Below are 24649 nucleotides of genomic sequence, written 5' to 3'. Positions count from 1 at the left end.
AGAAAGGGAACTAAAACAAGAGGGAGGAAGCAGCTTCCTTGTTACGAGGATTAAATGGCTCTTTGGTTTGGGGAGCAAAATGCTGCTCAGGAGCGTGACTGAGGTTTCCAAAGTCTTGACAGTAAATAAAGTAAATGCAAAATAAAATACACCAGATTCGGTATTGGAGCTAATGGTCACTTAATAGTAGTAGCAGGTTTAAAACAGATAAAGTATTTCTTTATGCGACAGGGAAAAAATGTAGGGAACTAGCAGCCAAAGCACTGTGGGCAAGTTATATTAGCAGACTTAAAGTGATAAAACAACCTCATGGACAACTGGTCCATAAAGAGTGGCTTAGAGACAGGTTCTTTGTTGTGCAGGTGCGCTGAGGTCTTTGCTTTGGACACTGAGGTCCTTGCTTTGGACACGGACCTTCTCCGCACTTCCCTGTGCTGCTCCTGGTCCCAGTGCGATCTTGTGGCAGGGCTGTGAGCCTGAGAGATTCACTGCAAGGGGGAGGGATGCAGAAAGTGGCCAGGCTTGGTTTCTCTCAGTGAATAGCATCTACTCTTGCCACTGCTGAGCTTGGGGGACTCACTTGCCTGACCCAATAAGGTGTTTTGTGTGTTTTCAGTATCATGTGCTAGGATCTGTACTTACTGGTGCACTTAACTGTAGCACCATGGAGCTAAGGAAAGCATAGAAAGCCACTGATGGATAGTTTAAAAAATAATGAAAAGACATTTATGAGATTGTTTTCATATTTATTTTATTAGGAGCACAGGAGCAGGAAACTCACGTCCTGTCATTAGTATACATTTAGACAGTATTCCAGAATATTCCATAGGGAGCCTTTTTCAAGCTAGTCTTCTAAGGAAACCCTGAAAAGTTTAGTGACCTTGTAAATAATGATGTTACTACAGTTGCCATGGGTAATACACTGTGCTTTGCAGTAGCTTTTAATGTAATGAAAGAAGTATGGTTCATTTGATACAGACTCAAGGGAAGGCACAAAGCGGCTAGAAGACCTTACATTTTGCCATTTTATGACAATGATGTGGGTTGCCTGCAGTGGGTGAAGAGATTTGGGATAATTCTCCCGCATCCCTATGGCACAAAAGAAATTAAAAGCAACTTTTAGATATTAGAAGCTGATTCCCTTTCTTTTATTTATTTATTGTCAAAAATGTAATTTTCATGAATTGACTGTAAAGATGTGATCAAAACCACTACAGAAAAAATTGAGCATCTTTGCAATTTCCCAGGTGACTGACTGAAAGGAATAGGGAGTCATGGACTCATTGCTCATGTTCTGCTCCTTTTCCTGCATCCCACGGGAGTTCTTAATTGATATTTTGTGGCATTATAGCAAAAGCCCCCACAACCCCAAAGACCAACAGAAACACATACATAGGGACAGATAATTCTGGTCTCTGCAGCTCTTTGTTGCCTTCTAGGTCTTGGATTTCTCAGGCAAAGTTCCTGTATCAAAAACCACTATATAGGGTTGTGACAACCATGTCAGTTATTAATATGCTGCATAAAACCAGAAGAAGGGGATATTTTGGCAAAGAACTGGGCACAAACTGTTACTGTAAAAATTCCATGTATTCCTTCATGCTTCTGATGGGCATTTCGTAGTGCTTCATTTGAAATAGCCTCATGCAAATCCTCTAAGTTCAGTATTTCTCAATAAGAAGCATGAGGGCATAAACTGACAAAGGCAACATTTGAATCTTCAACACCATTGGTTCTTGAGGTTTTTCAGATTGGAATCTAGCTAGTCGAAAATGAAAAAAAGAAGTGGGGCAAGCTATTAGGAAAGAAGAATTCATACTGATGCATTTAGAACAGCGGTCTACAAACTTTTTGGATCATGCACTCCTATCAGTAAAAGATTTCTATCAGTAAAAATTTTTTTGAGCACTCACCCCCAATATATCTTTTTTTAAAAAATAATTTATATACATGTACTCCTGCATTTCTGATATTTTCGTCCTGCACCCCAATGTGAATGCACCCCACTTTGCAGACCACTGATTTAGAGTGTGGAAGCATTTAAACAGTACACTTAACATACAAATAATGCTGCCTATAAAGTAATAAAGGGTTTAAAATGAAGCAAACTGTGTTGGAATAATATGCCTGATTATATTTAGATTAAGTAGATTTTGAAAGTCTCAGAAAGACTAAAGCAAGTTTTCCAACAGCAGCCATCAATCACAGACTAATTCCTAATTTTTTGGAAGCATGGCACATAATGATTTGAAAACCGAACAAAGCTACACCCTTCATTTTAACTTCTGCATGATATCCTTCTATTCAGAGAGCTCTTGCAAGCTATGCTCCACAGAGACACACAACATTAATTGAACATTTCGTTGCTGTAATTCTGCTCCTAGCAATCAATTCGCTGTGCAAAAAGATTTGAAACTTATTTCTACTCAGTGAATGAAATAAAAAAATTATGCCTCAATTTCAACTTCTTTATCCTCCTCCTTAGCTTTTTAAAAAGCAGTTGTTTTGAACACTGCTGTGACTGTAAAACAGGCCAGCATCAATCCTTAGGTGTAGGCAAAATTACAAAGAGGAGAGTAGTTTTCTAGCTCTCATTCTGTTTAAAACTGGCATAGTCTGTGTATGCTTTAGAAATGTTCATATAATCTTAAAAGTGTTGCTTTTTTTCATTTCAGTGCCTGATATTGAGACTTTGACTCATAGTTTTCCTAATGATTCAGATGTTCGTGCCTCTTGAACAGATGCTACCTAGGAACAGGTTCTTTTATAATACCAAAACCCCTGCCTACTTACTTACTCCAATGGTTTACCATGCCAAATATATTATGATTGTATCCTAAGTCTTTTTAAGGTGCAGGCATTTGCACATCATTTTGTTCTACCCATGTTCATAAGAAAGGAAAAATGTATACCAATAGATCATAATTAAGATATAGCAAATTTTTCCTTAAAAGTAAAAATAATAGGCAGGTATACCCACAGTTGATTTATTTTTTTTTAAGTTCTGGAGCTTCTTTTAATGTGTCACTCCGTTGAAGAATTTGCATTACACTTCTTTTGAGATTTCTGATCTGATAAGATATTCTCCTATGTCAAACCAAGTAACTTATTAGAAGTTGTGAGGGTTTATTTAAAGTGCAAGTTATTCTTTCCTTTATGAATGTGTTAGAAGTACGCTACAGCTCAGTGCCCTCACTGTCAAAATAGCGGCTGCTGCCTGAACACTAGTATCTGTAAGCTAGTATTTTCCTAGGGACTAAGTGGGTGCTCTTTTGACTTAGTTGCAAGACTAAAGGCAGGTCATGTTTTCATGGTATATAGCCATCATTGAATGTTTCATTTTATAGGTAGTGAACTCAGAATAAAATAAATTGTGTTGGATTGGTCTCTTTTAAACATACGATTTCCTTTAAACAGGAACAGAAAACAGTTTAAGGAAAGAATGAAAAAGTACTTGGTGCTTTTTAAAGAAATTAAATCGTTAAACAATGTTACTCTTAAATACTTTGTGAATTTCTTGATTAAAAAAAATAGATGGGTAAAACTGAAAACTAAAATTAAAATAAAAAATATTCCATATTTATTCACACTCAAATTATTCTGTCAAAATGCCAGTATAGCTGCTCAGCTTGTGGGAATGGGCATTATAATACATTATGAATTGTGGAGACTGAAGCTCTGTACTTTATATTACAAAATCCAGTTGAGTAGAAATGCTTGAGTGCTGCAGAAGGACTGAAGACCCATGTTTAGGAGTAGCTCCTCTGATGGCAATGAACAGTAGCCACTTGGAAGCTTTTCAACAGCCTTTCAACTTCTTTTGATAGGAAACGAACTGCTAGTTAAAACTAACACATATCAGTGAACAAATACTGAAATTATTCATTGCTAATTTTACACACATTGCTAATTCAAGTGCTGTGTTATGAATATCCCACTTTAAAATAAGGACTAAAAGACTCAACCTTGCCCAAAATTTCTTTAAAAGCTGTGGAAAACAGGAGATTAGATAGGAAACCCTTGACGCTCAGTCCCTCTAACACATCACTCACCCCCCCTTTTTGGCACCCTGTTTGGCTTTTGCCAGTAAAGGCTGTATAGACAGCAGGTGTACATACATAGCCATGTCCTAGAATGGTCTAATTCTGTGGACATCTGCTGTGGTTTGATAATAAATGAGAAAGACAATGTCTCAGAAATAAGAATAGAAGACCGCAAGTTTGGTTTTGTTTCTCCTCAGGACCGCCAAGATACTTTTCTTTGTAGCGAAGTAAGATTGAGAAGTAAAGAAAAATGAAATCGGAATTAAATGATTTATTGATTTTTGGTAATACTCTATGTATGCCAAGTGCTATAGAAATATGAAATAGTGTGATTCATATCTTAATTGATTAAAGAGACACAGTTGATGCATTAAAATATCATATACCTAATAAATGGCTAGTCATCAGTCATGTCTTAATGATACAATATCTAGTTACATGATAAATTATATTAAAGATAAATCTCTAGAACTTTCTAAACTGTACAGATGAATATTGATCTATCCATCATAATACAAATATTTGTTATTGTTTTAGCAAGAACAGATTGTTTTGTTTCTGAATCAGTATTCGGTAGCTTCTGAATGACAGGGAGGTTTGACTGACATTCTTAATAGCCAAGTTACAAGATAAAATTCTAGTTTGATCTTTTATGTCCCATGGACTGTAGAAGATAGTAGCGTGTCCTTAAAATCTGTTAAACTGTCCTTCATTCATTTTCCATGTAAAAAGAGCTAGGTAGAGATTGATTTATAGTCCAGCAAGAGAGTGTTTCCATTGCTGTTTCTTTATGCAGGGAGAGTTGGGCCTTCAGACCATTTTGAAACTGAATTATATCCTTAAAAAGCAATATGGGAAAAAGCACAGAAGTGGTGGAGGGATAATAAATCGTCTATGAAAACACTGATTATGTGATCCCAAAATGTTAATGTACTATCAGTGTGAACTTTTGAAGTGAAATGAAGTTTTGTATCAAAAAAAAAAAAACTTTCTAGTGTTACAGGAAAATTTGGAAGCCATGTGCAGCTTGGATTTATTTGCTATATTGCTTCTTAGCTGCTGTTACAATTCATCTGAGTGGAGTTTGCTTTTCCAGCCCTCTGACTTCTAATGAAACTGCAGAATTGACTATGAGTGAGATTCTGCCTCTAGCTAAAGTGATATAAATCTACAAAAAAAAAATGACGGAAATCATTTGGGTAAAACTGAATTCATACTTCAGCAAGTTAATCATCTCATTGATTGATAGATAGTTGTCCACCAAATGACAGATATAAGTGTGGCCATGATTAGCAGATACAAGCCAGAAGTTTCTGCCATCATGATATGCTGTGCTGGCAGGAAAAAACCTAAAATAGTAGCCTGAGCAAGACAAGGAGCATGGTGTGCTATAATAAGAGGGTTGTGAGTTATTTAGGACAGTGATTCCCAGCCTGTGGTCTGTGGGCCACTGGTGGTTCCCAGGACACTTGCTTGTGGTCCAAGAATTGCTGGCTGATCAGATGGAGTTGGCTCTCTTACCGGTTTCCACTTGCTAAGCGGAATTAATGGTAGCTAAGAATACTTTTCCAATAACACTTTTTTTGTGTAAGCATTTGCTGCGGTGGGCTTAGAGATGTTGTGCCACCGTGAATGTGTGGTGGTGGTGGGGAGTGGGATTGTGGTCTGTGCTGCTGCAAACAGGAGAGGAGGAGATCGTGAAAGTTAGGTGTTCCAAGAACTGGGTTCCTAAAAATAGGGACTCGCCCTTAGCTAACAGCCTTTGTCCTTGTTGTTGTGTATAACCCCAAAGGAGAGAAGTTGCACAAAGGCACAGGGAGTCAGCATGCATTTGGTAATTTTAGCTAGCTTGTGACTCTCATTTATTTTAAGTAGTACGGATGTTTCTAATGATTGCTGATGTTGGAGAATACCTATACTGCTGAATCAGGTGAATCAGAGCTACTGGCAATCTGTTTGGTCAGCACAAAACCACCTCAGAATTAGTGTCTGTAGTGCTTAGAAGGTTTTTGACCAGCAAATCCTTATCTGAGCTTCAGCACTGTTCGGTTAGATACCAAACAGCAGTAGTAATGGTAGGTATCTGGCCACATTCAGGTGCGCAGCGATAGCCGTGTTTAAAAGGCATTTACATCTTGTATTATACGAGTAAAGGGAGAAAAGCAGAAGAGATGCAGCTGAGCTGGCATCTCACATGCATACTTGAAGCCTATGTATACAGACATTTAATTCACATTACACACATTCAAATTAATGTGTATTTCAACAATATTTTCTGCTTCCTAGACATACAAATTAAAATATCTGAGAGTCATTTAAAGATAGATTATCTTTAATATAACTTCTTTACAGGTTTAGTCAGTTATGTTTCAATATTATAGACCCGGAGAACTATGTAGTTTGCGTCCCAGAACAGATAGCACTGCTTAATTTTAATGCAGAATTATATGGCAAGGTGTCTCCCAGTCCAATGGTATCAGCCTGTAGATACATTAAAAAGAACCAAGTTGTAAGCATGCCATCCAGGTAGAATTAAGCTAGTTTCCTATCAAAGTGTCAATTTTTTTAATCTGTGGAGAGGAGAAGCTTCCTGTTTACGAAGCTGGCCTCGGCACTGACTGAGCTCACGGTGAGCTCTTCACATGGCATTCATCAACAGCGAGGGACCCCACATCGGGGTGTGCACAGAGGAGCTGGTTGTTTTCACAGGACGGGACGGGAACCATCAGCTCAGTGCGGTGCAGTCCTGCTGCCCTCCTGATACGGCAATTGCTGCTGCCCAGAAACCTGAGTCCTGCCTCATCTTTGGAAAAGGCAGCTTAAGGAAGGAAGTGTGTGTGCACATGTCAAAGTTATTATGAGGCATTTAAATGCTGAGGTTTTTGTCTTTGCCTGGTAAGATCTGCATTTTACTGTATGGTTTTAGTGCTAGGTGTCTGTTTTAAGGAAACAAATGATCGTTTCATGTTATGATCCCACTGGAATATTTTATATCTAAATGTGTGAAAAGTAAGCAGCCCTAGGGATGCTGCAATACTCCGTTTACTGTAACACTTCTTTCCTTTGAGCCACGTTCAGTTAATTATTCATAGAGGTCCCATAATCAAGCCCATAATTATGCAAATAGATCCTTTGAGTGAAATCTTGGCATTTGGCATTGACTTTATCAGTTCTGCTTAATTTTAAGCATGTGTATAAAAATCTTGTTCCATTCAAAGTCAAAACTAAGAAAACAAAATTTTGCCATATGTGAAGTATTTCTAAGTTGCTCTGTTGTTTTCTTTTCTGGCCAACAAAAATGACATCAATTTGAACTGCTCATAGCATCATACCTTAACAGCCATGTATTTATTTGTAATGATCACTTAAACATTGTTAACTGACTCTGGTACCACTTAATGCATTGCTCTGTTTTCCATAGACTTTGATGCAGTAGTGGCCAATTATTGCTGGTGTTACTAAGAAGAGGACTTTGTCTTTACTTTTATTATAGCTTTATGAAAAATAGGTTCTCTATTTTCTCTACTTCTTTCAAGGGTTTCCACTGAGTCTGTCAACATAATATCTGTAGGCATATTATTAAAAAATATCCATGAATAGCTTTCTAATCCACTCTAGTATTTTATTCAACTAATTCCCCTGTTAAAAGAATCAGAATTTTTCATCCATATCTTCAAATAAGTTTAATATAATTCTATTTTTAAAGATGTGTTTTAAAGTAACAACGTTTGAAACCTGATACAGTCTTCTGGATCCTTATCCAGAAAACAAGACATTTAAAAAAAAATTGACATTTATTCATTGGAGAGTATAATGTCTTTACTGCATTCCAGGAAACTTTGGATGTAGGTTTTGAGATTGTTTATGGATCATTTTCCGCCTTTCACCCCATGACATAGGTATGTTCTCCAGCTGATACCATCACTTCTAATTAGATGCAGATGGCTGTTAGTGGGGGGAAAAAAGTGTTCAAGAATGTGAACCCTATGAAAAGGTAACATTTATATCTTTTGGTGTCTTGACTTTAGAAGGCATGTCACAGTTCACTGAGATGAGCAGTGCTGTGATGTTTCAGAGTAACTCATTTAAATGTTTACCGTATTATTGTAGGGAAAGCAAAAAAGTAAAATAATTCAATAAACTAAATATTGAGATCATTCAGGTTTTTTTCCCTAGGGAGAATGCTTAGGAATCTTTTAATCCAAGTCAGTTTGAAAGATATATTTACATTTGCTACCAGCATGAAAATGGACTGTCCCCAGAGCAGAGAATAATCCCTTCTGTCTGAAGGTGTAACAGGTCTGGGTTTGTTTTGGTAGTTGAATCAAAAAGTTTATTCACTGCATAGGTTAGCTGTAGGAAGAAAGCTGATCAATAGTTTTATTTATTAATAATAATTTGTACTTTATGATATAAACCTTAGATTTAATTTTGATGCCCACAAAGCTTGCAACAAATGGTGCAGATCTTCATGGGATCAGTCCAGTGTTTAAGGGCAGTTTTATTTTTAATTCACGGTAATCTACAGTCATAAGACTGAGGAACCATCAGCAATGCACAACATAATTCCAGATTCTAAAAATAATCAGGTTTGGAACATAGAGTCTTCCTGTTTGGTTTGGTTTTAGGAGTTTCCCTTTCTTTAAGGAGCAATGTAGGCATTTCAGGGAAGCGCAGGAAACTGAAGGCAGACTATGCAGGAAGAAGTAACTACAAATGGCCTCATTCTTAGATAAGCAGCTTCATTAATGAATTATTCTTGCCTCTTGTGCATCTACTTAAATCTCTCAGCAAGATCCAAGTAAGGGCTGTGTGTGCGATAAAGGACAAAATGATACGGTACTGTGGGCTCAGGTTGAATGAGGGGGTCTCATTGCTGCTTGCTGGATGAAGGAGTTTTACTGTTTTCCTCCTTTTGATACTGCACGGGACTATTCTTTTTCTTTAAGCTAGACATATTCTTATCTTTCTAAAGGCTGAATTTTATGTTTTGTGCATTAATAAATTTATTAAAATAATATAATTTACTACAGCTATCAAATTACTGGTGTGGTCAGGTGACTACTTAGTTGCCAAATTAATCCCTGTTGGGTTAAATGTTACAGCAGACTACTAAAATTCTCTGGGATTGCCATTGTAGTGTCATTCTTTTCAGATTAAAACTGTGGTTTTGAACATAATACCACTGAGTCTTTGCTGTCAGAGACTCCACTGACCTCTGTACTGGTGTTTACATGATTTGGAGGAAGAAATTTTATCCTGCAATTAACCATGAAGAGACCAATTTCAGTATTTCTGAATGCACTTTAGTATATATTAAACTCTACATGATCATATTTGGATCTACACGTGTTGAGTGCAGGTCAAATTCAGTTGCTATCTTTTTATATAAATTATACTGTAAAGCCATAGGCAGTTTCAAAGAGTTTGTAATGAGCTATGACTTTGATGTCTGCTAATGTAAATGAATGAGAAAATCAACCTTTGCTCAACTGTGACCCTAGCACTGCTTGTGAATTGGTTTGCTTTCTAAGTAGCACATCTCACCTGTGTAAAAATGAAGACTAAAAAAAATCCCCTATTCCTCTATAATGACAGATCAGCTTTGTAGTGGTGGCACTTTAGTCTCTATTTCAGCTATAATGCAAAACTCCAAGAAAAATAAAGCCATCACAGTGTCTTTGGCATGTTGCCTTACTTGCTATGCTAGGCAGTTCAGCTAGGTGACTAAGAATGAAACCTTCAGCATTTTCTTCAGGAAACTGCTATCTTGGTAATAGGGAATGAATTTGCCAATTACTTTTTAAATAGTGTAACAGAACACCGGAGAAGAGAAGATATAAATCATAATTTAAAGTGGTCAATTTGACAAAAATGTTTTCATCCTCAAAGATATAAAATTTGCACTATACAGCACATGCAGATGGTTATTTAAAGCATCAGCAACTGATAAAGAAACCTGCTATATTTAAAGAAAGTAGAAGGTGAAATTCTATTTCCTCTCCTCAGTTTTGCCACTGATTTTAATAAATTCAGGCTTTTACATATGCTGTTTTGTCCAATTCTCTTTTACCTTATGCTGTGCAAGTAATGAAAGATGGAGTATGGAGTGCTCCTCAATCTAAATCGTGGCCTTTTCTGATGATGGCAGAAAGCGTAACTCAGTGGAGAGTGTCAGACCAGAGAACTAGGTTCTCCCAGTTGCTGGTTCACTTCATGTCGTGCAGCCAGCAGCAGATCCCGTTGCTCTGATGTCCAGTGGGGATCAGTGCCGGGAGCCACTGAGCCACAGCTGGTTCCCTTTGCAGTCAGCTTGCAATCCTTGTGCAAAGAGGAGCCCAAACAGAGACTTACAAGACTTTTCAAGACAGGTAGCAATGAGAAGCATTGATTGAGCGCTGTGAGGTCGCACTGCGTTGCAGAATATTTTGCATACATTTTGTGCTACAGCCCACAGCGCTGGTAGCCCGGGGTCACGTTCTCTGCTGCAATAAACTGACTTAGCTCTTTGCAGTCAGCGGTGTGGCACCAGTTGACAGCATCAGGGAATCTAAGATAATAATTTTGAAAACTTCTTATAATCCATCAACTTTGAAGGATACAGATGAAAGATGGAAAAATGTTATGTTTGCCTACGTGGGTCATTTACTCCTTAAAATAAAAAGGATGCTAGACAGTATCGTTAAATAATTTGGATGTTTACTGCAGGTAGTTATTTAAGATACTAACTTTAACATTTCCATGGACAAATGAAGATAGAAACCTACACTTTCCTTTATACTTCTATTAAAATAGTATCATCCAAGATGAATATACACAAGAGTAAAGAAAAACGACTAAGTTATACTGAATGCCTTCCTAATGCCATTATAGTAGCTAGTGAAGTAGGAAATGCATTAGTGTTATTCTAGTGCTACTCTAAAGATAAGTGTTATTTTAGTATTATTCTGAAGTCATGCTTATTTGAACATATCAGTCTTGGTCTATATCACAGTTCTAAATAAAATTTGGGGATGGATTTTCAAGAGAAATCAGGACTGGCCTAACAAATAAACAGTTACAGCTTGGATTCGGTAGAAGCATTGAGCACTTCAGAAAATGTCACCTATTGATCTGTCTGGTCGCTGTGAAGTACAAATTCTGCATTATTACTTATGCTACTGTATAACTCCCCCTCCAGGTATACTCCCAGCTGCTTGCTTTTTCCCCTTTCCCCCTCTTAATATTGTGATGTGCTCCTTGTAATTTTCTTCTGCTTTTAAAATCATTATTTTTATTCCCTGTCTGTGGAATAACATGGGTTGTCTTTGTTGGCCAGCTGTCTTACTTTGCTCCAAACTTTGGCTCTCCCTTGTTTGCTCTCAGTACCTCATTCTCTATTTGTATCTATTTAAACTTCCCGAAGTTTTGAAGTGCTGTTTTCAATAGGTGTGACTGTTAGACTTGCCTACTGCGGCACAGCACCTCATTTATCATACACCAGCTGAATCAATTCCTGTGAAGTGATATTCATCCATTTTTGTTCCCTTCATCACTCATAATATGGCCACTGCCCTTTCTTTACCTCTTATGCTCTATCTATCCAGTCTTGGTGATGTGCAGAACATCATTATTTTGGTTTTATTCCATTGTTAAACTGTACAAACGTGAGTTGTTGTTAAAGTATGGTATTTACTGAGGTTGCTTTCAGTTGCTTCATTCAGTAATAAAGTTCTGTGCCTCAGTTTCAAGACTGAATTTTCCCCATGTTAAATTGGAAGATGTTCGATCTGGCCAAACATGAAAAGGTCTCGATACTGATATGCTTTTCAGTAAAGAATTACTTTAAGGAACAATATACTCTGTGTGTGTTATTCCTTTAGAGACTCATACGTCACATGCCTTGGGCTGATGGTGCAAGATAATTCAAATACCAGTGAAGCACATTTGCCCTTGCAAAACTGGGTGATGCTATTTCAGATCATACATGAAATGAGTATTTGTAAGGGAAACAGGCAAGGTAGACATTTGCAGGAGTACCACCTGCTAGTCAGGCAAAGCAAGGAAAATAGACTTTTTGGAGAGTCAAAGGGGGTTTTGGGGGGCCTAGACTGATTTTTGCAACCTAGCCTTTTTTTGTGGCTTAAGCTCAGCAAATCAGCAAGATAATGGAAGTTGCAAGATTTTCTCTATGTGGCTTGGACAGACATTATTGGTACAATGATACAATCCAGAGGCTCAGACTGAATGTGGAGCCCTTTCAGGTAGAAGGGCACACCTAGGTGCACACTTCTTCTTGCAGGTCTTAGTGACTTCATTTTTTCAACCGCCAGATCTTCAAGTAAAATCGTAGAATCATAGAATCATTTAGGTTGGAAAAGACCCTTAAGATCATTGAGTCCAACTGCTAACCTAACACTGCCAAGTCCACCACTAAACCACGTCCCTGAGCACGACATCTACCTGTCTTTTAAATACCTCCAGGGATGGAGACTCAACCACTTCCCTGGACAGCCTGTTCCAGTGCTTAATAACCCTTTCAGTGAAGAAATTTTTCCTAACATCCAACCTAAACCTCCCCTGATGCAACTTGAGGCTGTTTCCTCTTGTCCTATCGCTTGTTACTTGGGAGAAGAGACCGACCCCCACCTCGCTACAACCTCCTTTCAGGTAGTTGTAGAGTAAATGAGCTCTGCTTCCTCTCGTTGTTTACGAACTCTCTGCCACTGAAGGTACTTCATTGCTTTCTTCCTAATCCCTCTTTTTATCTTGTTTTTTCCTGCAATGCCAGAGAGGTGTGCTTCCCTTCAGCACCCAGTATGGGAAGGCTGAGCCTGGTTATGTTGACAGCTGCTCTGGTGGGTTGTCTTTGCTGTGGAGTTACTCTGGAATGCCCAGAGACCTCAGCACCCCAGGAGGAGTAATGTGTTCAGGGCTTCCCACTACACTGGTGTTGCTGGTTTTATTTGGTACCTGTTTGGTTGTATGTAGTCCTAACTATTTCAGGCTATGTTCAGTGATTCTTCCTTAATAAGCTGTGGTAGAGCTGATTCATTTTGGGATTACTGGAAGAGGGGAGAATTGCTGGAAGGTTTTGAAGGGCTGCCAGTACTGAAATTATTTGTTATTTTGCAAGTGTGGATGTTCACACCTAGACATGAAATGACTTTGAAACTGGGAAAAAATGGGTGGAGCCTTGAGAAAAGCCCAACTTATGGTAAAGTAAGGGCATACCATTGCTTTCTTGTGCTCTGTAGTTACTTGTCTTGTAGAGGGTATTCTGCAAAGTAAAATGGTGTGCTGAGTGGGATACCTGGTGTGTTGGAATGACCTTACTCGAGTTTTACAACCAACTCAGCTACATGAACATGGTGTTACAGGTCTTTCTCTTCAAAATAATGAGGTCTGCTGAAAAGCGGTCCTTAATAGTCCAAGTAGCGTGCTGACATCAAAGGTGCAGCCTAGAAGTGAAAAAAGTATGAGACTAAAAAAGCCACAATGAGTTTTGTACTTATTCCTGTATCAAGATACATTTTGCATAGCAGTCAGCCTCAGCAAGGAAGTCCCTTCCAGTTTTGTTTGTGTGGGCAAGTGGAGAAGGGAATTCACAGAGCCTTTCACTTGGCTTCAGCATGTCCAGAAAACAAGAAACGTAGCGTGAACCATCAGCTTCCCAAAGCCTCAGATCTCTTTGCTTGTGCTCCTTGAGGTCACTCTATGATGGAAATTTAGCTCTGCTCCTACACAGTGATGGTTCTCTAACCTCTACCCTGCCGAGTTTTTTTATTTTGTTTTACTTTTCTTTTTTTAAAATAATATGGTTTTGAAAATTCTTAGAAGTTGCACTTTCTGTAGTTATTCAGCTTACTGACTGTAAAATGCAGTCATTAAAATACAGAAAACTTTTCCATCTATGTTATGTAAAACACCCATATTAGATTTGCTTTATGCATGTTAAAGTGATTCTGGAGTCATAGATTGGTGTAGAACTGCATAATAAAACACTGTTTAATGGTGTTTGCCTTGCCAAAAGTGGAGACAACCAACAAAATTCTGCTTCAAAGTTCGTACTGTTATCTCATCATGCCTTGGTAATAGTTACTCTAATCAGTTAGAGAGAAGCAAGTCTGGGAATGCAAAATAAAAAGAAGTCTCTCACAGATATCTTAATTGAATAAGTTCAGTGTGCTCCTGTATACTTTTAATAAAAATTTGTTTTGTAGTATTTGTCATGTTTATTAGTTCATTCTGTCAGACTATGCTTGTACTAATTTAATTATAATACAGCGTCCTTTGAAAAACAGATTAGGTGTTAAACAAGTGTCCCAGCAATAGGTATGTAGATAGCAAAGGAAATCAGTACTTCAATTTGTAAATTAAGGTCTTGTTATTTTTCTAATAAAGAAAATAATACATATGACCACTTCAGTATCTTGAGTAAATGGTAATTTATTTGTGGAGGATACCTTTACAAAAAGTAATTGCTCCAATAAACACTAATGAGTGGTGTGTTTATCTTAAAAGCTGCATGAACAGTTCCTGAGGGTACGAGGGCCAGATTAAGGTCTAAGGGTTAATCTAAAACACAGTGCTTTAAGACCTGGTTCCTGGTGTCAGGAGGAGTTCTTCACTATTTACTGAACATTCTTTTGTGGTTTCCATCCCATTTCTTTAGTGTTTTATTGCTTGCTGATACAAATTATCCAGGGTTCAATAATGAAACGAAAGATCGGGTGAAGCATTCAGGCTTTAAACAATGTATCTTTAGGGGATGTATTTTCTAACACATTTGCCTGTACTAGACCCACAAACCTGAAATCTCAGTAATCAAATGATTTATCTAATTTCCAGAATTAGACTTCTGACTATGCACGCCAGTTTAACAGGTGATCCTTCGAAATAATTTATTTGTGGGGTTGCTTTCTGACTGTCACTACATGAAAGCAAAGATAAAACTTTCCATGGGTTGCTCCATCTAAACAGTAGTTACTCAGTCACAACTGCTGCTCCTCCCACCAGTGTTTGTAGGTATTTGTAGTGGAAAAAGGAGGTGGGGCATAAAGTCTAAAACACTTGGCCCTATATTTTGGTTGCACTTATGGTATTTGTTGGAGATGCAGTGGACTTAACGTGACCCTGAGCTAGCTCTCCTGAACTATTTGGTTGGCCATACTTGATGCTCTGTGCCTTCCCTTTTCATACACTTTGATATCATCACTGACCTTTCAGTACCTTCTCCCTCTTTGCTTTTCTTCCTCTTGATACTTTCTTGTGATGTTACTGCATTTTCCTGTGTTTAAACTTGTTATTTCTCCTCACTGTTAACATTAAGCACTACGGTGATGTGTCATGCAGCTGAAATGAGCAGCATCTTCAAAGGAAGGGGTGAATCTTTTTCCAGTGCCCTGGTTCAGTCTCCAGATACTTACTTGTCCTTATCCTGTAAAAGGCCCAGTTCTGAAAATTCTTGACCACAAGAGTTCATATGCTAAGTTCATTAGTGCTTGTCCTTAGATACCCTGGTGCTACCTCCTGGAGTAAACAACCCAGGGAAGAAGATACAGTGCAGGTAGGGCAGTAGTTTTTACCTCCCTTTCCTTCATGGCATAGAATTATAAGTGACCTTTTCACACAGTTCCTTACTTGTTCATGAGTAATTTGGAGGCCTTCTGTATGAGCGGATCCTGGGACAGACTTTAAAGTCACTCCATGACAAGTGGACAAGCTCAAATGTTCAGTCACCTGTTGTGACCGGGGTAGCTGGGAGTTTGGACGCGCAAGCATTCCCTTGTGAACTTAGGGAAGTAGAAAGGCATGCAGAAGTTATATGCACAAATTTGAGGGTAGTGTTAGAAAATCTGGTCTCCAGTATCTTTTCAAATCATCTAGTAAAAAGGAGTCTATGGCTTTTGGAGACTTGTTAATGAAACGCTAAATTTTATGAATCTCCAGTCTAAAGTCTGCTCATATAACTGATATGCTTTTTTTTACTGCCTAAGAATTTCCCTTGCATACACAGCAGAAAAACAAACACAATTCTCTGTTATTTCCCTGAAAACCAAAGTCCTCTTTCCTAGCAAGATTAAGTTGTCGACTAATCTTAGAGCAAACACTTTATTTTAATCTATCATTGTTTTCTGACTGTGGGTTTAGCAGAGGTCAGAAAAAGAAATTCATTAAAGTGATCGCGCATTTGTTTTTCCGAAAGCACATCAGAAGATTAATGCTTTGCCAAAGAAAATAAAGAAATACAGTAGTTCTTTTAATACACTTCAGCTAAATAAAGTCTTAAAATCACATGCCTTGGCCCAGATGGGGTGTTTGCAGCATAAGGTACAAGTCGTATAATGTCTACTATCTGAAAACTGCTTAAATGAGCTCTGCTTCAGCCATGCCATTTGTTCCACACCTGAGGTGAAGTAACTCTGGTCTCTTCTCTGATGTAGAGCCATTGGAGAGCTGACTGCCAGTGTGTTTGTGCAAGTCTTTTTGCTTATATAAAGAACCCATTTAAGCTTCTCCACCCAAGAAATTCATGTTGATTTTGGATAATCCCTGGGCGATTTTATTCTGTAAAATAAATAAATAAATCTTCCAAACCTGTGACGCAGCCCAACTCTCACATATTTTGAACTATTAGAAGAGTACCATTTGTGTTAGGGAAACATGAACTGACACGAGGCATGGGCAATTTTATATTTGTCCAGAAGAAAAATAGGATGCATATTTCAATATAGGGTTATGTGACGTTCGAGTTTCACCTGACAAGAGTGCAGGGTCAGTCTGTGATGAGGAGAGTTTTGCGTGTGGATCGCCAGACCCCACACTGCACGCTCGCCCTGCAGTGTGGCTTCTCTAGGAGTAGTGCCAATGTGATTTGGTTTGGCAACAAACCAGTATTTCAGAAGAAAAGGAAAAGTTGTATTAAACAGCTGAAACAAGTCTCTGGGGTCAGCATTGGCTGTCAGGACTCACTTTCAGTCTTAGAGAGATTGTATGTGTATGTGGCCAGTAGACGTGGGAATCTGAGCATCCTGGCTCTGAGTGGTGCTGAGCATGGCTGCGCTGAGGATGCTTTGGCCCAGTGCAGTAGCACGGGTCTCTGCGGTCATCATCAATCATAACTAACCCATCCGATTAAAAATCGCTTCTGCAAGCTCTGCTCTGCTCTCCCCTGCTCCCTTAAGAAAGCACTAGTGCACAGGCTTGAGGTGGGTATGCTGAAGTCCTAAACTCAAGTCTGGATAAATGAGGAAAAAGCCCTTATTTTCACTTTACTCTTAACCCCTACCTGTGTGATGCATATCCTTCCTCGGGGTTCTTGCTTTGGCAACAAAACTGGTTCTGAATAGACATGTCTCTGCTGAAATCAGTAAGAGCTATAAATCTTGCCCTGAATCTCGATGCTGCTATTTATTAGGTAACTAAATATTTAATTAGATATCTAATGTCTTAAATAACTGAAATAATTAACTGTATTTGTCTAACATAGTTATCAACCTTAACTTGGAAAATGTTGAGACTGGCCTAGACTATCTTTGCTGTATTGTTTATTAATTGCGTTGCAGCAATGTTCACCATCTCTTGTAGCAGATGTGAATTCGTGTAGTGAAAAGCAGCCGTTAACCTCATGAGATTGAACAAGAATAAAAATTTGGTTTGTTTCCTGCTTGGTTTCTGGGCTCTTGTGAACCATGAGAAGTTCTCTAGAAGATTTATACGCCTACTTTACCTCCTTTTCCCTTGCTCTAACCTGGAAATAAGCTGAAATTCTTGCAGACTCACTTCTTTTCAAGAACTAAAGCTATGAATAGAATGTCAAACATTAAAAGACATGCTGATAAATCACTGGAGATGGCAGTGCCTGAGTAAAACAGTATGGAAATGATAGCAAATGTTTACAAGGGAAAATTGACCTGCTCAACCCAATGCACGGTAACATACATATAGTCAGCATAACATACTCTTTCACTTGTTGCTGTATCCAGCGGGCCATCGTATTTCTAGTATTCTGTGGTTTATGTGTGTTATATATACCCTTAATTAGACTTGCAATGTAGACAGCCTACTCCTGCATGAGGTTAAGCTGCTGTGTAAATAAATAAAAAGTAGGAAAGACAGCTTTTGCTAAAAATAGAAACTAAGTTTAAAAACAATGTTTTGGCCTTAGGCTTTTACTTAGGGTTTTGGAAAACGGAAAAAGCTCTTTGTTTTCCATTACTTGTAGAAAGCTTAATAGGCAAAATATTACTTCTCATCTAATTTTGCATGCCTTGAGTGTGTTTCATTTAAAGTAAACTACTATAAATTATGATGGGATGTGTTCATTAGTAGTTTTAGTAGAAGTATTAGTTTAACTGAAGAATTTTGTTCTGACCTCTCTGGTAATAGTTTAAGCTCAGAAAAAAGGCATCAGAACACATGCTTTAGCAATTATTTTTCTTCAAAAGGTTATGTTTCCTACAGATGATCAAAAAGGCAATACAGCACCAGCCCACTTAGGCTACCAATTAATACTGTCACTGTCAACCCCCCAATAACTTCACTACAGTAGCATTAGTCATTTTTAGCATTTGAGGTTACTGACCAATTGCCATCAAATTTACCACATGCATCTTAAAAAAACAGTCAGCCTTTATTAGTTTGATGAACGATGTTCACAGACAGAGGCAGAAAGGCTTCTGTTATCACTTTCTCCAAGCAGGCACAAAACCAGCTATATCTGAAATGGATCTATGCTGCTAACTTTCTCTTACAGTAGTTTTTCAGTGCTTTTCAGTCGCTTCAATGTGTGTGTCTTTACAGTGTCTCTGCCTGATGGATACTTTCTTCCACATCGATTTTTCACATAGGGAACTGGTGCAGAGGACATCAAAAGAAACCAAGCGGGAAGTTAAACACCTAGTACTTGGTGGGCTGGTTAGGGCTGTGTGTGTGCTACCTCTGTTAGCTGCTCCTGAGTTGTTAGAGGTGTGTGGCTTTTGCCAGGAACCTACATGCTGTCTGTAGGACCATGGCTCAGTAACGAGCCAGTCCCCATCATGTGTCTGAACCTTGCTGCAATGAGATTTGGCTTGTTCCAGACTAAAGCTGCATTGCAAGTCAACATGTAGGGAGTGTAAAAGATCAGGGGTTTAGACTGGAGTATGAAATTGAGCCCTGAGATAATAGCATGGATTTAAGAGATTAAGTGATATTAGTACCAGTACATCTCTTTCAGATAAGCTATAGGCATACATTCCTTCATGCTTTCTGCCTCTTTTCTTTCATTCTTTTTTTCAGTATTTCTTCTTACAGTCTTTTCCATCAAGTAGTCCATCTTAAATGGGAGTGGTGTATCCTTAAAATAGCTTTTGGTTCAGTGGTAGAGCACTTTTCTAGCAGATGAAAGAGCTGTGAACCCCCGTAGATTGGGGAACTTGAGAGCCACATCACCCAGCTCATGAGCAAGAGTTAAAGATGCCCAAATTGCTGTCAGTTGTTACAGGCACCAGATCATCCTTGTCTTCTTGACTGGCCAGGAAGCGAGTAGCGAAGTCCTCGTTGTAAGTGATTGCCCAGGCTCCTTTAGGAAGTCCCTGGCAAAACAGGAATGAAATTGCACAATAACCTAGAACCATGAAGCTCTAACTTGATCTTCCTTTTTGTAGCTGGATTGACAATGATAAGAACCTGCCTAAATAGGGGTAGTTTATGTAAGTGCTAGTGCTTTTAAACTAAAAGAGGGTAGATTCACACTAGATATGAGGAAGAAATTTTTTACAGTGAGGGTGGTGAAACACTGGCACAGGTTGCCCAGAGAGGTGGTGGAGGCCCCATCCTTGGAAACATTCAAGGCCAGGCTGGATGGGGCTCTGAGCAACCTGATCTGGTTGTTGATGTCCCTGCCCATTGCAGGGGGGATGGACTAGATGACCTTTAAAGGTCCCTTCCATCCCAAAGCATTCTATGATTCTTCGTGTTGACACATGCATTTCATATTTTTCTTCATTCCATGGGACTGTTTTGTGCATCTTTATTTTAAGACAGGAGATTTTGGATATCTGAAGGTTCTTAGTGCATAATAACGTATATGATAGTTTGTCTTGAGGGAAGGGACTCTTGTTCCTGACCAGTATTGCTATTGTAGGTCCTGATCTCTCAATGTAAAGCTGGATTGATTTAAACTGATCCATTGCCTTGAGTTTGGTCTTGCACTGAATGAAGGGGAACACAATGCTAGATGATGTGCCATCAAGTTCCACATGTTTCTGTGTCCTTCCCTGGTTCCCCAGCTATGCATAAGGCTTCACATCCTGTACATGTGATTTATCAGTCTATATTTACCAGTGGTGGTAACTGTAAATTAAATTTTTAAGTTTGTTTTTTGTTGTTTTTTTTTTAATTAAAAAGTTTATTTATTTCAGAGTTTTCCAAAGAAGTGAAAAAAAAAATGAGCTATTTGACATTTCTATTATTAAAACAAAGGACTTCTTTTCTTTTATGTTTCAGACACAGATATTAAGGAGCTAGAGGATGTTTTTGGACTTAACGGACAAGTAGAGCATAAGCTGAACTTCCTCAAAAAGAATGTATCAAAAGATATAAAGCTGGTGCTGATTGCTCATTCTATTGGTTGCTACATCACACTGGAGATGATGAAGCGAGCATCAGAACTTCAGGTACAACAACCTTATAGAATGGGAGTTAAGTTATTAGCGAAGCAGCGCACGTGCTTAGCCTATGGGTAATGCCATGTCTTTCCTGTGGAAGCTCTATTCTGCTATACACAAACTTTCAACTAAAATGAAATAAAAACCTTAATGACTAATCCTAATAACATATAATAAAGTACTTTGATGGAAAATAAAGTTGTTACTCTGAATTTGGACCTTTAAATGCCCTTGTAATATAAATGATTAATAATGGTGATAAATATATTTAGGACTTTCTTGTTGTCTTTAAATAATTTATAAACAGATCACTAGATATTTGGCAATTACATTATGTTACTACAGCAAAAATTAAGACTGGTTATGATTTTAATAGCAGCTTCTTATCTCGAGGCAAGCAGATTGCTGGCTATATATGGGGAAATGTATGAAAAAGAATAGTTATATAAATTGTGATAAGTACTACAATGAAGGACGTTGTTTTAAAATCTAATACATATGCTTATGTCATTGCTTCTGCAACTCAGTCTTGGTTTGTGTAACTCGATGCGAGTGGCAGGTGTTCCTGCATGTTCTTGTGTATCTGACTGTTTTTCTTTGTCACTGTGAAGCAATGAGAAGGCTGAGGTGGGACGGTGTCCTTGCAACTCTGGAAATGGCAAACTGTTAGTGTTCAGTAATAACTCTATCTACTAGCCGATGATGAATGAAGAATACTGAATTTTTATTCTTACACATTTGCTCTTGCTAAATTATTGCCTTTTCCTTTACATTATAAAATCTTCAGTGGAAGGAAGTGCAGTGTTAGCGTAAAGTCTGTGTTTAATATGTGCATGAGTAGGTTCTTCCACTTCTTCATAACCATTTCCACTGCACGTCTAACATTTTTTTTTTCCTTTAAAGGAAACAGCAACTAAAAACGTGAAACATGAGGTTAACCTGATATATTTCCACCGGCATATTTCACTTTGTGATTGTAAACAAGGGCACTTTTTTTGAGAGAACTTTTATTACTGTTTTATCTTTTCAAGAGGGAATGTTCTAGAAAATAGCATATGCAGTAATTTGTCCAAAAATATCAACTTTTCCTTGGTCAACATCTGTACAGTCTTTATTACACAAATGATTTTATCTGGTTTCAATTAAACTACGAATTGTTGAGTAATTTTTTTACACCTGGCTCGCTGGATACTGGCAGCATGCTATTCATCAGTGTTTTGAAATGCAGGTATCTTTGGGACACTCAGACTGCATGGTGCACTGTGTGCATGAAGTTAATATATGACAAGTTACGTTTAAGATGCATTTAACAATACAAAATATTTGTGTAAGCCAGAGTGTTGTGCAACCTTTGTCCCTTTGCCAAAAATAAGTTAACTGTTAGCTTTTATAACATATGAAGTGTGATAATAAGAAACTTGTGTTTCCATCTCTCCCTTTATTTTTACTGGAATATTTGATTCCCACAAGATTTTGAGCACGTATGTGTATTTTAGTAGCTAGATCATTTGATTTTATTTTTGTGTAGTTCTTATGTGGTATTCTTTTATTACGTGAGTTTTGGTTTTGGTCTTAATTTCTCTGCTTTAAGAGCCTTTGATTGCTTACAGTTTATTATTCTGAGCTAGAGGTTAATGTGTTGTATTTATTGTTCAAATAATTCAGTAAATGTTTGTATTTGGAATGTATGTTTAGCAGATTTGATATTTGTTACACAATTTAAAGCCCTTTCATAATCTAACCAAACATAGACTAGATTGTCCCTCTCTTGTACAACGATGCAACCTGATGAACTTGAGCTAGCATGCATGAACAGAAGGAAGTACTGTCTCCTTCTCTCTCCTTGGTTGCTCTTCAGCTGTCGGTTTTGAATGCTGCTAATTTCTTGGGCCCTTGTGCTCTGCAGGTTAATGGGTACGGTGGGTTTTTTTTTCTTAAACTTCTGTGAAATAATGCTTTCTTATTTCATTAAAAGAGAAATGAAACAGGAATTGCCAGTTTACCCCAGGACAAATTCAGTTTTGGACCCCATCCCTATTTTCCTATTGACTCTCAGAGAGGCTTCTGTTAATGGTTTCTTCAGGAGACCCCTTAACACAAACTTAGTCTTAGGCTGATGCCTAAGTCTGCTGAGTAGAGAAGGGCCACACAGGTTACATTCATACTTGTAACTAAGTAGGGCTACTGTATGGATTTGAGTACTGGGCCAGCTATGCAGTGACCTTCTCGAACTAGTCTTTAAGAGACTTTTTGGCTTGGCAGAGGCCCAGCACCATTCCCAGTAGTTAGTTTGGATGCAGACATCCTGTTTTGAGGCAGGGGGAAATTCAGCTGTGTGAAGACACAGACCATCCCATGCCATCCTGTTCAATGGCAGGACCAGGGAATGGTTCCTGGCCTGTCTGTTTGCTGGTACATATGTAATCGTGAACACTGCTCAGTTGTTGTGTTGGGCATCAGATCTTAACAAGGTTCACCTCTTTGTGGGAAGTGGAGCATCCACAGTTTGTCAGACCGCTCAAAAATTTTGACACTAGGAAGGAAAAACGTTAATCGGCCTTACTCTGTGGAGATGGAAAAATGCAATAATGTACAGCTTACTTGATACTTGGTCTTAACCTCATAATCTTCTTTGCGCTTCATTCAGCCAGCAGAACTGAAAAATGAAGCTGAGTGACAAAATTATTTTCTCTGTAGTTGGAGCTTGAGCCTAACTCATAAATATGCTACGTCCTCCAGGCATTCTCTTCTAAAATACAAATCCTTACTTGGAGGATTTCTTTGTGCTTTGCTGGTGACGCTACTGAGTCTTTCCTAAAACAGTCTGTTTGATCATTAATTTAATCAAAAGATTGACATATTTCCTTGCTAATGGAATTCAATCTGCTACAGTATTAGTCTTTCATTTTCAATGATGCTTTTGAAATGCCAGAACCTTTGTGGTAACAAATTAACACTTATTAATGAGTGAAACCATCATAAAATGTAAGCATTGCTCTTCCTGTAAAACTCAGTGAGGAAGAAGAGTTTAAAACCTCTGAGTATGTATCAGTTTAAGCAAATAAAATTTCTGTAATATATAATTCAAAGGCATGCATTGCTACTGTGTCTCAGTGGTGCCAAAGATTATTGGGTATTGCTAGAACTTAGTTGATTTTATAAATAATAGCTAACAAAACATAAGTTGGAATAGTTGTGTATAAAACAAGTACACACCTTGGTAACCCTTTCACATCCTTTCTGTGCACACGTTCATGTGCATCTGCCTTATCTTTCCTTCACTGTGTTCTCTTCCAGACAGAAATCTCTTGGTCTGTACTCTCTCTTGAGAAATCTGATGAGCATTAACAAAACAACGTCATTTGCATTTAACGATTCCACAAATTTATACAGTAGCATAACCATATTTTCATGTTTTTTTCTTTTTTCCGTATATGAATTGCATTCAGGTCTTTCACTTGAGGAGCTACAACTTGTTCAGGATCTGGTAATGTACGTAGCTTAGAAGGTTTCTGCAATGTGTCTTATTCTTCATAAATCAGTACTGACTTTCACCCATCAGGAGGCTGTCCGCTAACCAAGCTTTCTTGAGTTAAGCAAACATTTCTTCATTGCTGCCTATTCTAAACTATTCTGTGATGTGTAAAATGTCGGTGCTATTCTTTTCCTTTTACAAAGAAATTAAAAATGCCTAACAGGAGGTATCGGGCAGTTTTGTTAACCTTTTGAACTACTGAAATTGGCTATATATTCCTGCTGTTGGTTTTCTGTCTGTTTAGCCAGTTTCTAATCCATAGAAAAATGTTTCTCCCACCCATTATTAGTATTATTAGTGGTCACAGGGATTGAATGACCTCAGTGGAAGCATTTTGTTGGAGGTTTCTGAATAGAGTTATTTTAGATGATGCTCCTATATGTGCATGGTAGCTTTATTTCTTTCTTCTTTTTTAAATTTTTCAAAATATTTAGTTAAAA

At 38.1% G+C, this 24649-nt stretch overlaps 1 protein-coding gene across 1 annotated transcript in view; it reads left to right on the top strand.

The window, feature by feature from the left end:
• The window catches only part of LDAH (lipid droplet associated hydrolase), a gene marked incomplete at its 5' end in the record, with an annotated part of 122002 nt that overhangs the window by 34223 nt on the left and 63130 nt on the right, over positions 1-24649 (top strand). The window contains one exon of the mRNA XM_082305435.1: positions 20514-20683. Coding sequence (XP_082161561.1) covers positions 20514-20683 — 170 coding nt within the window. The remainder of the gene's footprint in view (positions 1-20513; positions 20684-24649) is intronic.

Source organism: Platalea leucorodia (assembly GCF_965183815.1).
Source record: "Platalea leucorodia genome assembly, chromosome: 3".
In the NCBI taxonomy this organism is placed as follows: Eukaryota; Metazoa; Chordata; class Aves; order Pelecaniformes; family Threskiornithidae; genus Platalea; species Platalea leucorodia.
Note: the sequence above shows the minus strand (reverse complement) of the source record. Positions and strands in the feature narration are given on the sequence as shown.